Raw genomic sequence first — 16,742 nt, forward strand, 5'->3', positions numbered from 1 at the left:
TTTGAAAAAGAAAACAACCTCAACACATTCCTCAAGCTATTATTAAAAAAAAAAAAAAAAAAAAAAAAAAAAGTTACTCATTAAGAATTCTCCATCTGTGCCTGAAGTTAATAGTTCTTTTTGCAATGATGGTAACTTCTGTCAGTTGTACTTTCACAAATGAATAAGAAAGCAATAAGAAAGCTTTTTAAAAGGAAAAGTCAGAAGGTTACATCTCCAGTAAACAGACTCCAGTTGGAACTGCCAGCAGTGTTCTGCTTTAGCCTGGGCTGAAATCTGTGCACATCGACCTACGCTCCCAGTGTTTATGTTAGACCACTGAAGATTTGTGGTTGACCTACATATTCAAACAAAACATTTGCTGCATACTTGGGGTGGGGGGATTTGCATGACAGAAGATGATGAAAATATGCATAATTGTGGATGACATTTTTCATTCCCAGTCCTGCTGCACGGGACTCTGGAACTGACCGTGCATGAAAGGGGCTTGCAGCTGTGATGTGCAGACTGCCTGGCCCTGCTGCTAGGCTCAACCTTCAAGGCATTAAGCTTCTGTTTCTTCTTGGGCAACACAAATCTGGCATAATGATCTAACCAAGCAGACCCTGTGCTTGCAGAGGACATGTGTGACACTAACTGAGGGGGCTGAAACAATGACAGTTCCACATGTTGATTCTGAGTTCGTGTCATGGGGCAGCTTCAGAGACTCACAGATTTTACTTCTGAGTTTTCTCTTGTTTACTTCAACCCCCTGATACATCACACAATTTCAGTCAACAGGACCTAATTTATCCTTGTCTCAGTATTTGGCCACACAGCAGCATTTATGAGACATGGTTGGTGCCCCCAGGCTTCCCTGGTTAAACAAAGGGTTTAGTTTATTACCTAGTGATCATGAGTGATAGAGAGTTATCAGATGTAAAGCAAACAAGAGGAACTGCAAGTCAAAACACATTTCTGAACTACTTCATGCATCTATCTTTATTTTGATTATTTACCTACACAGAGAAGTTCAGATCTGGCAATGGTTGGGGTTTCTGATTTGTCCCCATTTTTTCCCCTAAAGGGAAGTTCAAGAGCAATTCATTGAAATGAAGGTTGGGCAATTACATAGTGGGGAATATAAATCTTTATCTCCCTTTGCTTCCAAATCTTTTTTTCTCTAGGAGAGAGTACAGCTTCCTGAAACAACAGAGGGAAATGAAGCTATCTAGGAAGAGAGATTGCCATGCAGAGTAAATGTCAGTGCAGGCAGAAATGTGCATCCATGTGAGAGAAAGAAGGAACAAAATCTGGGTAGTCTGTGCCTGGAAAAGAGCTGATAGAAACCTGTTCTCAGCAAAAACACTTGAAGCTGCGAGCCAAGAAGCTGTCTCTGGTGCTTCACTCCTACTGTGTTCAGAGAAATTGGAGTTTCTATGTGTGCTTTGCACATCAAAGGAGTAAGTAGCTCAGTACCTCCATCTGATGCAAACACCCACTCTGAAGTTTGGCTAGCTGTGCCTCAAGAAGGGGCAATGCTCGTGGCGGTTGGTTTATACCAAATCCAGGATAATGTGCTGTCTTAACTATTTAATTCCACATATTTGCCCAGTTTTATTATCCAGAAGAAAAAGCATACAGCTTTCTTACCTGCAATGGAGTCAAATAATTTTCTTTGCCCAACAGACTAACTAGAAAGTTAACAGCTTTTTAAGTGTAGCAGCCTTCAAACTCAGTTCTCAAACACAGCTCCAAACCATTAACCTTAGAAGAGCTAAGTCCTATGAAAAGGTCACGGAAGTTAATGAACATGGAATATTAAACACCTTCATTCAATTGTGATCTAAGACAGTCTGGCACTCCAAGCTGTATTAAATCCCAGTTGCCTTATTTTCCTTGAGATTCCCATGAGATGTTTCTTTCCCTCTATGCAAAAGATTTTATAATCTGCGGGATACTGGAGAGCACCAGAATGGAAATAAAAAGACCATTCTTGTAATTTCGTCCTGTCCTTTCTATCAAATTAACTAATGGAACTACCCCCATCTGCTCCAACTTACACAGGAATGCTCCTGTGGCAATGGGAGGGTGATGAGGAGGAGCACTGGGCAGCTCAGCACCAGGACAGGTTCCTGCATGCCTCAATTAAAATGCAGTCTTGCAGAATCAATGCAGAGACTCACCAGCAGTGGCTGTGTTAGGTGTTTTTCCCTTCCTAGTTGAGCTTTGCTGGCATTAGCATCAAAGGAAGCACAAGCATAGGCTGACTGGGTGGCATCTCCTCCTCTTTAGACTTGAGAGAACCAAAGACCTGAATCTTGTTCAATCAGTCCAAGGACATTTGCACACAAAATCTATGTTAGTCATTCAGGTCAACAGATATTTTTAAAGTCAAGATTCCTACAAGATAAGGAAAGCACCCTGAGATGTTCTAAGTACACTCTAGACACCAGCACAGAAATCACACAAAAAATCACCAACAAGGAGCTGAACAGAGGAATCTGAGGGTGAGATGTGTATCTAGAGCTGCACATTGGACAGAAACCCATTTAAGTATTTATATACCTCAAACAAAACCCATTTTGAGTTATGCTGTATAAAAGAGGGATTGGCATACACACGTGGCTATTTAAATGAGAGGGTAATGCAACATCATAACTTGGAAGGAAAAAAAAGCAGCCTATGAGACAGCAGAAAACTGGAGCAAAGACAGAGGCTGACCCCAGAACCCACCCCAGCCCAAGTGCCAGAATGAGCTGCTAATACCACAAAATACTTGAACACATAGGGAGGATCACAGCCAGTGAACCAACATTTAACTCTTTGGACTTCTTTCCCTCTCTTAATTGCAAGTTTCTGGATTTTTGGCTCTTGCCCATCTCCCACTGACTTACAAGTACTGAGAGATGCCAAGGAGCTCAGGATGACTGCCCTCCCGAGATGGAGAGTGGGAGTTGGGCACTGCCTGTGGCCAGAGTTTTCTCTCTTGCTGGACACATACAAGGTGGTGTATTAATTCTGGGGAACCCAGGTGAGATCAGCTGGAGCACATGTAAGCCTCTGCCCCTTGGATTCTACACAATGCACATTTCTGGTCTGTAAACGGCAGAGCGTGGCTGTACCAACAGTCAGAAGACAAGTCCTGGGTCTTCCCACCACCGCTGTGCACGTGCCCGATCCCTTGTCCATGCTGTGCCCCGAGAGGAACAGCAGACTCGGTCACCAGATCAGCACCTACACGGGCTCCCCCGCGCACTGGTGCTGCCTCAGCACCAAGGTGAAGCTGGAGGAGAAAACACCCCGAGTGCACAGGGTGCCAAAAATCCTGACAGCGAGTGGAGTCAGTCACAGACACCAGCTGTGCCAGAGGCTTCTGCCTGACGTGCTCGTTACCCCCAGAGCTCCTGTCACGCTCATGCTGGACATCCCGAACGCCTTTAGTCCACCCCTCTCAGGCAGCAGCTGCAGTGAGACCCCAGATCTTTGTGGGGTCTTTTCGGAACGTCTAACAGGGGAAAGGGAGCCGGTGCTGCTGAAGCGGCAAGAATGCCTCAGGCTGCGCAGGAAGGCAGGCGGGGCTGGTCCGTCCCGCCCCGCTGCCCGCGGCCGGGCAGGGCTGCAGCCCGGGCCGAGCAGCGCCGGGCGGTGCCGGGGACGCGTCCTGCCCGCGCCGGGCCCCGGGAGCCGGGCGGGCTCCGCTCAGCCCGGACACCGCAGCCTGGCCCTGCTCACCTGGGCTGAAATGGCACCGCCAGGCCCGGCCAGCCCCGGACCGGCAGGAAGACAAAACCTCCCTAAGCCAAACGCCAAGGAGACGCTTCGGGCTTCGTCGCGAAGCCTACAGAGCGGACCTGGCGGGGCTCAGCCCAGGGTCGCGCCGCTCAGCCTCCTGCGGAGGCACAAGGCCGGCACCGCCGGCACCGAGCGAAGCCGCCGCAAGGCCCGAGGCTGCTGCCGCTAGGTTCGGGAGATCCCCGCGCTGCTCCGAGCGGCACGGCCCCGGGGGACGGTGCCGGTGCCCGGGGGGCGGTACCCGTGCCCGGTGGGGGCGGTGCCGGTGCCCGGGGGGGCGGTACCGGTGCCCGGGGGGGCGGTGTCGGTGCCCGGGAGACGGTGCCGGTGCCCGGGGGGCGGTACCGGTGCCCGGGGGGGCGGTGCCGGTGCCCGGGGCGGGCCGGGCGGGCTCCCCCGCCCCCCGCATCACATGAGGGAACTTGGGGCCAATGGCGCCGCGGCGGGGGCCGGGGCCGCTCGCACCCGCGGACGCTCATTCAAAACGCGGCCGGGCTCGGGCGCCCGCAGCCCCGTTCCGCCGCCCCGGGCTCCGCGGGGCCGGGCGCTGCCGGCGGGGATGCCCCGCGGGGCCGCGGGCTGAGGCGGCCGCCCGCCCGCCGCCATGCCGGGGAAGAACCGGTACAACCTGGTGGACGATGGCTGCGACTCCCGCGTCCCGCTGCACAATGAGGAGGCCTTCCAGCACGGCATCCACTTCCAGGCCAAGGTGAGCCCCCCTGCTGTGCCCCCCGCGCCCGGTGCAGAGCGAGCCGGGGTGCGGGTCCCCGCGGGCTCAGGGCCAGCCCAGCCCCGGCCCCCGGGCTGCCCGGCCCCCGCGCCCGGGGCAGTGCCCCCGCAGCCGCGCGCCGGGTCTGCGCAGGGCTGGGGAAACACCGGCACACGATGAAAGCTTTCCAGGGAGCCGTCCCACTCAAACAGGTTCCGGGTTTGTTGTTTTTTTTCTCCTGGTATCTCTGTAATCCTCAGAAGGCGCCTTGTGCGCTTCGTTTGAGAACTGATCCGGAAAGACCCCCCGACAGCGGCAGGGAGAGAACGATGCCCGTGCACGTCCCTCTGGATCTGCTGCCTGTCCTGTCCCGCAGCCCGTCCCTGGGGTCACACCTGTGTCCCCGGGGTCACCCCTGTGTCCCCGGGAAGCCAGCAGGCTGGTCAGTGCTGCTCAGCCCCCTGGTAGCTCCTGGTTCCACCTGACCCGCGTGAAAAGCCGGGCAGGCAAGAGCTTTGTGTAGATACATGTGGTCTACAGGTATCCGAAAGGAATACTGGTATTTGTCCAAAAATTGTGTCACGATCATGAAGAAAGGTCGGGCAGTGCAGCGTCACTGCCAGAAAGTGACTCCACTGGAATTGACATTCTGTGGGCAGCGCGGGGAATGGGTTTATAATTCAGCTGACAAGAAGAACTGCATTTTGCTGGAGCAACTCTAGGGTTCCCTTCCCCTCTTTGCAGGTGGCCTAACAGATTAGAAATGGAATCCACGCCTGCTGCCTCCCGAGCTGGAAAGAAGGGGCACGTATATTCAAATAAAGCTTTGAAATGCAGGTTTTATGCATTTTGGTTTTTGTGCTAAAAGAGCTGTAAGATTTAAGCAGGATATAGGATGGATCTGGACAGTTAATAATGTATTTTTTAAATCTCTCTCTTCCTTAGGGGAGAAAAACAATTTATTTTTTTAAATTTACATTTGCTGTGCCACAGGCTGTGCTGAGGCAAAAAAAAAAACTTATTTTGATTTTTAGATGTGAAGCAACTGTACCTTTAACTGAGTGAAATGGGCTTGACAGCTTCAGGCATGCAGAGCTATTCAGAGGGTGGATGAGGCAGTGTGGATGTGTGGGTCTGAGGTGGGGTTTGCATTACCTTAGTAACGTGCTTTCTTGGTTCTGCTCTCAAGTCTGTCTCTTCCAATTAGGACGCTCATTGTGGGCACACCAGTCAGCTGCAAGGCTCACAATGACAAGGCTGGAACTGGCTGCCAGGTTCTCACACCAGGCAATCTTACTGACCACGTTTGGTCTCTAATCTCCACATACCAAACCCCCTTACCTGCCCTATAATCTTCAGGGACAAACTTTGGGAGACCAGTGCTGGGACCTGCTGGTGGAAAGGTGCCTGTTTGTGCAGAACTCTGCACGAGTGCCCAAACTCCACAGCAGGGTCCAAGTGGGGAGTTTGGGAGAATCTCTTCTGGCTAAGCAGTCACCAGCTCTCCTCTTGCCCCCACCTATTAATTTATCTTCGGTAGCACAGGCTGTTCCCCACTGCAGCTCTGCTGGCAGACAGGGGCCAGCTGGCAGTGCTGAATCGATCTGGATTACCTGTGAGAGCAGTGACAGTGCTGACAGCCACCACCAGGCAGGGAAGGAGCTGCCTGCAAAGCCAGAGACACCACAGACCCAGAGCTGTACCCTGGCCACCAGGGCAGAGGAGAATCCTGGCTCTGTCCCTCCCTTCCCTGCTGCCCTCAAGCTCTCGTGGTCTGAGTGGTTTGACTCTCCTGTGGTTTACCAAAGGCTACAGCTGAACTTAACTGCTCTTAAAAATGCCATTTTGCAAAGGCATTTACAGAAGCATCAGAAAAGCTGGATGACCTTTCAGATTGCTTGTGGTGTTTATTTCAAGGCAGGCAAAAGAGCAGTAAATACTGAGCCATAACTCCTCTCTGAAAGCCCTATTAAATAGAAGTTTTTCAAGATAAAACCCATTGCAAGCTGCAAGAATTACAGTAGAGAAGTGAAACCAGAACTGTCAGTAACAGTGATAGCTGTGGGGCTGCTCTCGGGGAAGTATTTTATCTCTGTATGTACGTGTTTACAGGAGCCTCCTGCTTGGTTGCCCCTTCTCCTCCTCCCCTCCACACAGGAACAACTTCAGGAAAGTCCCCCACACTCCAACAAATGTGATTCATGAACCAAATGCTTGAGAAGGGGACTGAGCTTTGTAAACTGCCCCTTGCCCCCCACTAACCTGCCTGTGACAGCCGTGCAGAGATGGGCTGTGTTACACCAAGCAGCCAATGGACCCTGCTGGGAACCCACCCACACCAAGCCCAGCACCACCCAGTGTGGGCAGAATGCTGCCATTTCTCACCAGGCCACTCACTCTCTCACTCCCATGGCATTTTTCTTGCCCCCACCAACGTGTCCATGATGTGCAAGTCTTTCCTCAGAGCTTTGAGACACTTCACAGTTCTGCACATGAGATGGCTCTCAGTCAGGACTCGGTGAGGACTCTGCATGTTTTCCTCATTCCCAAGGCTGAGCTGGCAGCTTTGTGCCTCCCTCGCTTGGCAGCAGAGCGGGCAGCTCTCCTGTCAGCCAGGTGTGCTGACACAGGCCCTCCTGCCTGCTGGATGAGATGTTGCCCTGTGACACTGATAAAGGTGCTCCCAGAGCCTGGACCAGGCCAAAACCTCACACCCAGCACCAGAAATCCATGAGCTTCTCCCTGACCTTGATAACATTATCCACAACTGTCATGTCCAGGGTCAAGAGAGTCTACCTGAGCAGGGACTAACTTAAGGAGATGCTGTTTGTTTGGGGGAAGCCTGCACCATTAGCCTGTGCATTGCTTTACAGCCTGTCTCTTCTCTCTTCCAGTACATCGGCAGCTTGGACGTACCCAGGCCCAACAGCCGCGTGGAGATTGTGGCAGCCATGAGGAGGATTCGGGTAAGTTCCAAAAGAGCTCTAAAATCCCACTTGGAATAAAAGCTGACATGCACTGGAGTGACTTGGTTGCAGTATGCTGTTCTGCATTCCACCACACCCTTCCTATCTGGAGCTCAAATCTCAGCACAATCAGGACTCTAACCTGCTTCTCCAGGAATTCTCAAGGCGCATTAGGATGGAGCCATCCCCTGCTCTTGGCAAAGGGATCAGTTACCAGAACTCAAACATAAAACCCTAGTTGCTGCCGAGCAGGTGTGAGGATTCTCCTTGAACCCAAGAGATTTATTTTGCCTGTTGGGGGGATTTTTGTGTGTGAAAAATGAGATGTACATAATCTGCTCCTCAAAAGCACTCAGATTCCTTGACAGTTCAAAGTATATTAGGTTATTATGTACTGAAATATCAGTGGCCTGGCAGATGTTATGGATGTAAATCCCATCAGACTAGACTTTGTGGATTCTTCTGCTCGTGGAATAACTTGCTGCTTCCCCCATCCTCCAGTACAGTTTTACAGTTCCTGTTTCTCATCATCGCGTCTGTGTTCTTCCTCCTGTAGCCCCTTTCTTCTTCAGAACAGCCTGTGAATGGTGACCAGATTTAGCTACCATTAGAGGGGTGGATAGCTTACATCTGCTGCATGGATAACCAATTCAAGTGGATCTACCCCAAAAGGCAGTGCAGCTGTTGTCCCTGGCTGAAGTTTTGCAGGGGTCTTAATTTGGAGGCTGTTCATGTGTCTCACATCAGCTGAAGCAGGTTTGAGAATCCTCTATTGAAAGCTTTGAAGGGATTATTCTATTTCTCTCCTCCCCCCAGTGTTTAACCATCTAATTTTCATTTAAAATAGTGCTTTTTAAACTTAGCCTATAACTGGCTGGGGAGCTAATGTATTCATCTCCAGCCAGGCTCAGAAATTACTTTCCCCTGCCTTTGCCTGCTCAGCCTATAAGCAGAGCTCTTGCTCAGAGCACAGTGCAGCAGCAGTCTAAATTGCCTGGTTATTTATGGAACAGGTGAACATCTATAGGAAGCAAAGGCAATAGGTGAGGACTGCTGGGGTACTCAGGTTGCTGGCATAACCATTAATACTGATTCAGATAAAAAATAACCAAACATCAGATTTGACACTGCGCTTCTGCTGATCTTTGACTGGATTACACCTTTGCAAGAAAAAGCACATGGTATTTAAATACCAGTTTCTAGAAAGCTTTCTGTTCTGTTTGCACACCTGCAATTGCCACCATGGTGTCTAGCTCAGAGCCTTGGCAGGGCAGGAACATGCCTGGGTGCTGTGTGAAGCATGTAAGAAACCACTCTGCTTTTCTGGATGCCACCAGTTAATCTTACCACACAATATTTTTAAAGTCAGCATCCTGTATTCTATACTGGTTTTTTAAATCTTGGGAGCCCTTTCCAAAAAGGGAGGGCTTCCCTTTTTATGTGTGCATTGTACAGCAGGATCTTATTCAGACACTTCCTGGCTGCTGAGCGGAAGATGCTCCTCTATTGAAGATAGTTAATTGGCACTGATCCTTAATTAGAGCATAAAGAGTGAACTGGGAGGTCTTTGAAGAGAATTCTAGTGCATAGAGTACACAACCTAGGAACTGAGAGAAGATGGGGGTTGTTTATGTAGTGTTCATTTGCATGCAGAGGCCTTGTCTATACCAGGGTTTTTTCCCATGAACTCTCAACAGCACCAGTTGCAACTGGGAGGAAACACTGGAAGAAGCTATTGGTGGAAACTAGTATTTTGCTACCATCTTATTGTGAGTGGTAGTGCCTGTTTGCACTGCAAGAGCAAGAAAGGTCCTGCAGCCCTGCCAAGTGCTGGCAGGGGCATGTTGTGCTGAAGCTTTCATCCTTTGTGCACTCCAGTGTTCCCCTGGAATTCTCTGCTGGAGTGGAAGAGAGAAGTCACACAGGACAAGCCCTAGCACCACCTTTCCTGTGCTGCTCCCTGTGTCCTGCCACATGGGAGGGGGCAGCAGGAGCCACTGCTGGAGCAGCAGGTGACAGAGCCAGCAGAGCACAGGCAGAGTGTTACTCACTGCTCTGCCACTCCAGAAGGGGACCAGGGAGGAGGATGAGGAGTCCCAGCCCTGTATTTTTCCAGGCCCTGACAGGACTGGTTACTCTAGTTACTCATTGATACAAGCTCTGAAACTGCCTTCCTGCTGCGCTGTTGTATTTTGGTCTCCAGTCTGTGATTAAAAGCACTTGCCCCAGGGTAAAAACCTTGAGCCACCCAGCACTCAAAGTTGTCCTTGGAATGTGGGGAGAAAGAAATGTAGCAACCCCAGTGGCTAAATCCATTCCTTGGCATCTTGCTGTCCTGTGTTTTATACTGGGCTCTTTTGCCAGTTGCATATGAATTATGCCAGGAAACCTGGGAAGAGTTCAGTGGTGTTCTGCAGGCACTAGCAGCCTGCTTGCAGACTTCAGGACATGCAGAGCACACAGGCTGTGGGGACATAACTCCCAGAGAGCCTCAAATGACACATTTTAGCATTAGTCTGCTGAAATTACAACCTGCTCTTTTGCAGTAGGTATTTAAGAGGCACTCTCATAGTAAAGCTTAAATCCATATCCCTGACTGAATGGATGCTGGTGGAATTGCTAGCAATACTCCATTAGTCACACATGAGATTCCCATTTCATAACAGACTGGAAAACCTTGTCTCATCGTGTTCTGAGCTTCCACTGGAGGGAATGCAAATGCAATAGATAGAACAGGGAAGCTGCTGTTCTTAGCTTCCCATTATGCAGAGCTAGACAACTTTAAGTTTGCTAATCCTCCCAGTGGATTATTAGCTGCATACAGCTGCCATGTTATTATATGATTGTCAGAGTTCAAACTAATCTCTCTGCCTCCTCTTGCCCTGGCAGAGAGGAGTGGCAAATTAGTTTGCCACTTGAATAATGTCCTGTGCTCTGACAGGCACATCAAGCTGCTGTTTATGAGAGTCCCCTTCATTGTGCAGCTCCAAGAACCCAGTGCAGGCAGGTGTTCTCCACCTCCTGGGGAGAAGTGTCACACCACATCTGCTGTCACCTGCTGCTCAAGGCTGTCCCAGTCTGGCAGTGCCTGCTCAAGCTCCTGCATTCACAGGCAGGTCTGGTGGAGCTGGCTTTCTGCTAAAGTGGATCCATCTGCAGGTATTTGAGCTCTCTAGGGAGCTTACATATAAGACAGAATTTTTCTTCTGCTGAAGTCAAGTGGCAGCTAATGTTAAGAAAGTGGAAATCCTTCTCAAGGGCCCACATAGCTCCCAGATTCAGCAGGTCACCCTTTCCCTAGACACCACTCCTGGCTGCCAGTAGCAAGCAACTAAATAGCCAAGTTCTCCCCTTAACTTCAGTGAGAGTTTTCACCTGGATAAGAGGGAAGATGTTGTGGAGCCCACTTGACACTGCAACAGTGACAGGAGAACTTTGCTGAAGATGCCTATGGGTACAGGCCTAGGGGTAATGAGGACTTCTGTAAAACGTAAAACAATTCCTTGAAGCACTTGAGGTTGCTTGGCAAATCTTGCCCTGGGAGACCAGGGAATGGCTGGCTTTATGAGAAGAGTTAACATCAGAACGTGTCTTGCATCCATTCCCCAGCTTCCCCAGAGCAGAACAGCTGTCACCTTCCCAGAACACCACCCTCAGTCCAGCACCTCACAGCCGGGCAAGCAGCTCCAGTGAAGTGCTGCTATTTTGAGTGGTGAGTTGTACAAGGACATGGTAGGACTAAGTGTCAAAGCCTGTCATCCCCACAGACACCCTCCTGCCAGCAATTCCCCAAGTCACTCCATGTAATTACCTTTAAGGCACAGAATGTGTTTCCCTGGAATTTGCACTTAAGATTCTACAAAGCCTAGAACTTTCAGGTCTGTTTGGAAGGTCTAGCTTGGACCTAAGCAGGTATTAGCACTCAGAAGGGAGATGTTGATTATTTAATCATTTCCTAAGGGAACAGCCAACTGGTGCTGTGCCCATCCAAGCACCAGGATGAACAAACAGGAGGCAGGCATCCAGATTAATGTGTTTCTTTTGTTACCTCCACATTTCTTAGGCTTAATTTAATTGAGAAGCCCTTTTTTACCCAGAGGCCAGTCTGCCAGAGAAGCAGAAACATTTATAAACCTTGATGAAGGATACATCAGAAAGGCCTGAGCTCTCCTTGGCATGAGAACCAGTTTCTCACTTCAGCCTCCCTCTTGTCCTGATTGTTCTTGCTCCATCCATGCTCTTTAGCAGAGTCGAACATTTTGCCACTTCTCCACACAGTGTCCTGGTGAGGAAGTGCAATCCAGCCACTAAGTTATGTTCACTGCCAGGAATCAACTGGTAGTGTTGAAGTGAGACATGACACCAGTTTAAATCAGAATCAGGAAGAGTGACAGTCCTACAGTGCAACCCTGTGAAGCAGAGGCAGCAGGGACAGCTGCACAGAACCTGCCTCTCCTGCAGCCCAGCAGCTCCAAGTCTGGTGTCTGGGTTGGCTTCCTGCAGCAGCTCACTCCTAAAGCCAGGCCAATGTGAACTGCAATGGTGCAGGAGCAAATACGAGTGTCACTTGTCACTTTTGCTACAGGGGGAGACTTTTGCTGCTGCTCCTCAACACAGCCTGCAAGTCTACCACAAAAAAAAAAAAACAAGACACCACCTGAGGAACTTGCACTAGTGGCTTGGAAGGGGGTTTACAGGCTGTCTTGGATGGCTTTGTGTCCTCTGCCTACTCCTGGATCTTTCTGTGCTTGTCTCCCTGTCCAGCAGCCCACACACTTTTGCCTGCAACCACACCAGCCATCTGCTTTCTTAAGGGAGGATACCAGGCACCACGGCAAAGAGGCACAGAGAACAGTGTCACAGACAAGCAGGCTGAGAAAGCCGAGATTGGCACCAGGGCATCAAGAGCAGAAGGGGTGACTTGGCTCTAGGCCTCTTTGCCACAGAGCCCTTCTCCTCCCCAGGTGCCTGGGCCCCCAGCAAGGCTGTGTCCCTCAGCTCCAGCACTGTGGTCTCAGAAACACCACTTACTCCCAGGGTCCCATCCATGACAGGCATCTGAAGCAGTTGGAGGTTTCTACCACACAAGATTAAGTTAATTGGTTTTACCTTTCCAGGCCCTGGCAAAATACAGCAAGTGTTTTCGGGATGGTAATTAAGTGTTAATTGCAGCTAAGTTTAGCCCTAATGCCTCATTAGTTTGTTTTCCTCTATTTGTTGCAGCTCTAGCAGTCTCCTGCACAGGGATGGGGACCAGGCTGGGCTTCCTGGCAGGCAGAGGAGTCCTGTAATGTGCTCCAAGGTCCTACCTGGGCCATACCAGGAGCCTCTTCCCTCCTCCCACCCCAGAGAAGAAGCTCTGGGTGAGGGGACAGGTCCTCAGACCTGGACGCTCTAGTTTCCATCTCAGCAGCAGCTCTGCAGAGGTCTCTGGTGTGCCCAAACAGACATTAGCCCATTTCATGATACAGTGGGTTTTCCATCCCTTCCTATTATTCCTTCACTGGAACCTTCACTGTCCCAGCTCCCTTGCTGGATTGTCTCTTCCATGCCAGAGAACTAGTTAGAGAGTTTAACAAGGTAGGCAGTACTGAAGCTACTACTGTTCTGTGACCAGCTCTACTGAAAAGTATTTCAGTGTTCCACACTGCAAACAGCACCTGGGTTTGGTTCCCACAGCCTTTTTGCTGGTCTTTAAGGAGATAACAGCTGACAGAGATGTCCTCAGGAGGGGAAGCCACCCTGCACTAGATGACAGCCACATTCCAGGTGTTACCTTTCCACAGCACAGGCACTGCTGGGGTGCTGAGGAAGGAGGGAGCCCTGCAGCAGCAGTTCTGGAAAGGATACGTTTCTCCATGCAAAGGAATGACCTCAGCTGAGCCTTCAGGGCCTCCTCTCACAAGAAGCAGAGCTGCAGCCTCCCAGCCACTGCCCCTCACCCTGCTCCCACCCCACCTCCAGGAAGGGCTTCCTACCTTCCCACTGGGCTTTACAGCCTCCACCTTTCCCGGTGTGCTCTGCAGCCCCGTTAGCCACAAGGCCAGGTGGGACTGTATCTCCCAGAGGTTCCAAAGGTCTAGCTGTGAATACAGGCCACTGTAATAGAAGACAGCTTAGAGCTTTTTCAGTAGCCACGTGCTACAACCTGGTATTTGAGGAGTGACTGGTGATTATAGATCCTTCAGTTCCTATACCCAGTTCAGAGACCGTGCTGTGTACAATTGGTAACAGATGGATGGAGGGAGCAGTCCATGAAATGTGTCATCTCTAAGCAACAGTGACCTTCTAATGCCTGCCTTGGAGTGCTGAGAACTGGATGGCATCTCCAACAAGGGGGTGGAACTAGTGAGGCACATTAATATTGTTTTGCATAAGAGTCATGATGGATTGGAGCTTAGTTGAAGGCTAATAAAAGCAGCAGTTAAACAGATAAAAGCAAAATTAAAACATTAATACTAAATAGAACAAGACAGAGCTTTTTGTCTGATGCTAAATCTTGGCAATGAGGCAGGTACCTTTTAATTGTAAAATAAAGTGGCCGTAACAGTATTATCATTATATTACTGAAGCATTTCATTTCACTAGCTAAATACCAGTGTATGAGATTTCTGCAAAGCTTTTATCTAGTTTTAAATAAAGTAGCTTTTTCGACAATTATGTTCCCGGCTGTAGAGCATGTAGGGATGAAATATAATGGCTCTCAAATTACATTCTGGTGCAGAACAATCAGCCACAACTGGTGTCTGAAAAACTGAGACAGCAACTGGAGTTGCAACCTCCTGCTTTGACCTCAGCCTCTCCTGGGTTAAGTGTCCCTGCTGAACACAGGAGGAAGGCTGACCTGGTGCCACAGGGGTGGGAGCCTTTGTAGATGCTGTCTTGATTTTGTCCAATACAAGGGCCCTTTTGCTTTATGCAGCAGTGTTCTGAGGAGAGCAGGCCCTGAGGGACCGTGACCACAAAGCAGATTTCTCTCTAACAAAATAAGATTTGCTAACAAGAGCTTGGTTCTACACTCGCATTCTTCCTTCTGCTTTCACTTGCTACTAAACGAGATCTGAAGGCAAACAGAATCAATGCTACTTAACATAATACTTTGACCAGCTAGTTCATGTTTTGACCAAATAACTCTCTGATAAATCTACAGAATAAAAATCTGGAATGAGTCCCTGGAGGGAAGGGTGCATTGATGAGGGAGCAGGAATTTTTCAAAGGCCTCACACAATGGTTTTCTTTTCCTGCAGCAGTGATTAGACATTCTCTAAACGGTTTTTCCCTGGGCCAGATGGGTTATTTGGACTAATTGGCAACTGCCTGACTGTTATCGGGGCACCTGAGTCACTTCCCCCATCCTTCTGTCACTGCTGCTGCAGAGATGCTGCCACATGGTGGGTCTGCTGGAGGAGAGGATGCAGCCCCTCACATTGTGGAGAGCATCACAGGGCAGGGCCCTGACTCACCCTGCTGCCTGCACAGCCATGCCCAGCGTGCCTCCAGGAATCCCACCAAACCCTCTGAGCTCCAGGGTTCTCTTTCTAAACATAAATCATTTCTGTCACGGGAAGAGCAGCAGTGAGACCTGCTAAGAGCAGATGCAGGACTCAGCATTTACAGCTGGCTCCAGGGGGCTGTAAGGCACACAGTTGCTCTCCAGGCACACAGGTCCTTCAGGAGAGCTGGCCCTAACACTGATGTCTGCCATCAATACCTGCTGCCTCTCTGAGTGCCCTGTACCTACTGCAGAGCTAAAGCATTAAGGTTCAGCAATCCTGAGGCATCATGGACTGGTTCAGTCCTGCTGCAGCCTGTGCTCCTGCCATTAATGATTATGGGGCCTAAACATCCAGATCAGGCACATTTTCTTTTCATGTTGTTGCCCCCCAGGGCAATGCTGGTCTCCTGCTGGGCTTGCTGCCTTGCAGCAGGAGCTGGGGGCACTGTGGTTAATCATTGACCTGTAGGCAACCAGCATGGGACACATTCATGTCCATGGATTCACACCTGGGTGGTGACACCACTGCTGGCCCAAGGGACCTATGCCCAGCACCATGAACCTGCAAACATCTGACAATCAGAACAGCCAGCAGCCTCTTGCCCAGGAGTCTGAAAGCCCAGCCCAGGCTGCCTGCCTCTGCCTGGGCACTGGGCTGTGATATTCTGGTGCAGTTCTGATTAGAAGGCCCCTGTGTCAATAAATACTGGTAACACAAAACCCTCTTCATCCGTAATTCCTACCAGCTAAGCCCAGGCTGTTCCTCTCATCATGATTCATTAACCTCAGTAGCTCCCAAGACTAACAGAGTCCTTGAACTGCTTAATATTCTGGAGTTTTGGGAATGACACAATTAGTGTTGAATTTTCTCTCTCTTACAGTAACAGTCCTGTTTCCAAAATTGATTAAGATTTTATGGACATCTTGAGAACCCAGAGACCTTTCTTCAGAATTAAGGACTGCCACAGAGAAGCGTTACTACAATTTATGGGCAGTTTTATTAGCATTCAATTTCTAACCAAGGACCACTCAGTGAGAAGCTGCACACCAGCTGTGCTGGGCCTGGATCTGGTCAAGGCTTCACATCTGGGTGGGATCTGGCCTCAACAGACAACTGTCCAGGGACCTCTGGCGGGAGAGGGGGGAGCTCCCTCCTATTCCAGAAATGTGCATGACTCAAGAGCTCTTGGGCAGATTTCAAAAGACATTTGTGCCCTGCATGTAGTTCAGAGCAACAAAGGTTCCCTCTAAAGTCAACAGGAATTAGGGATTGTGTGCTTTAGAAAATCCCTTGAGAGCTGCATCTCAACACCTGCCCTGACTCTGCTGATGTACTGAGAGGCAGGATCTCCCTGTACTGGACACCAAGGCTGCTCTAACAGACCCTGCACACACAGTCCCCATGGCCCTACAGTGACTGACCCCTCCAGGCCCCCTGGCCTCTTCCTGGCTGGAATTGCTGTGGCGTTGGTGCTTAGATGCAGACCCATCCTTTCTGGGCAGTGCTTGGAGACCAACAATAGGTCACTGGGCTTTCTCTAAGAAGTGTTTTCACAAGTGAAACTGTTGTAACAGCTACATAGAGAAGACTCCTTGCCTGGGAATAAAGCAGATTATTTCAGTCCCTGGCCTGCACACAGCAGTGTGCTGGGCAGCTCAGCATCTCCCACTTTCATTCTGGACTAGTTTGTACTCAAATGCTGCTTCTGAATGCCAATGGAGATGAAGTCTTCATTCTAGCTCAAATTCTGTTAGTTCAAAGATAGAGGTACTGAGTCCAGCTTCCTTCCTCAGCTGG

At 50.0% G+C, this 16,742-nt stretch overlaps 1 protein-coding gene across 2 annotated transcripts in view; it reads left to right on the forward strand.

Moving 5' to 3' along the window:
• Positions 1-4,277: 4,277 nt before the first annotated feature.
• Positions 4,278-16,742, forward strand: part of LOC127392653 (carboxyl-terminal PDZ ligand of neuronal nitric oxide synthase protein-like) — a 29,172-nt gene continuing 16,707 nt past the window's right edge. Inside the window, exons 1-2 of one of the 2 annotated variants that reach the window (XM_051636866.1) lie at positions 4,278-4,483; positions 7,378-7,449. In XM_051636866.1, the coding sequence (XP_051492826.1) occupies positions 4,379-4,483; positions 7,378-7,449 (177 nt within the window). In that variant the 5' untranslated portion in view covers positions 4,278-4,378. The remainder of the gene's footprint in view (positions 4,484-7,377; positions 7,450-16,742) is intronic. The other variant, XM_051636867.1, reaches the window with a different exon arrangement.

This window comes from Apus apus, chromosome 19 (genome assembly GCF_020740795.1).
Source record: "Apus apus isolate bApuApu2 chromosome 19, bApuApu2.pri.cur, whole genome shotgun sequence".
NCBI classification, from domain to species: Eukaryota; Metazoa; Chordata; class Aves; order Apodiformes; family Apodidae; genus Apus; species Apus apus.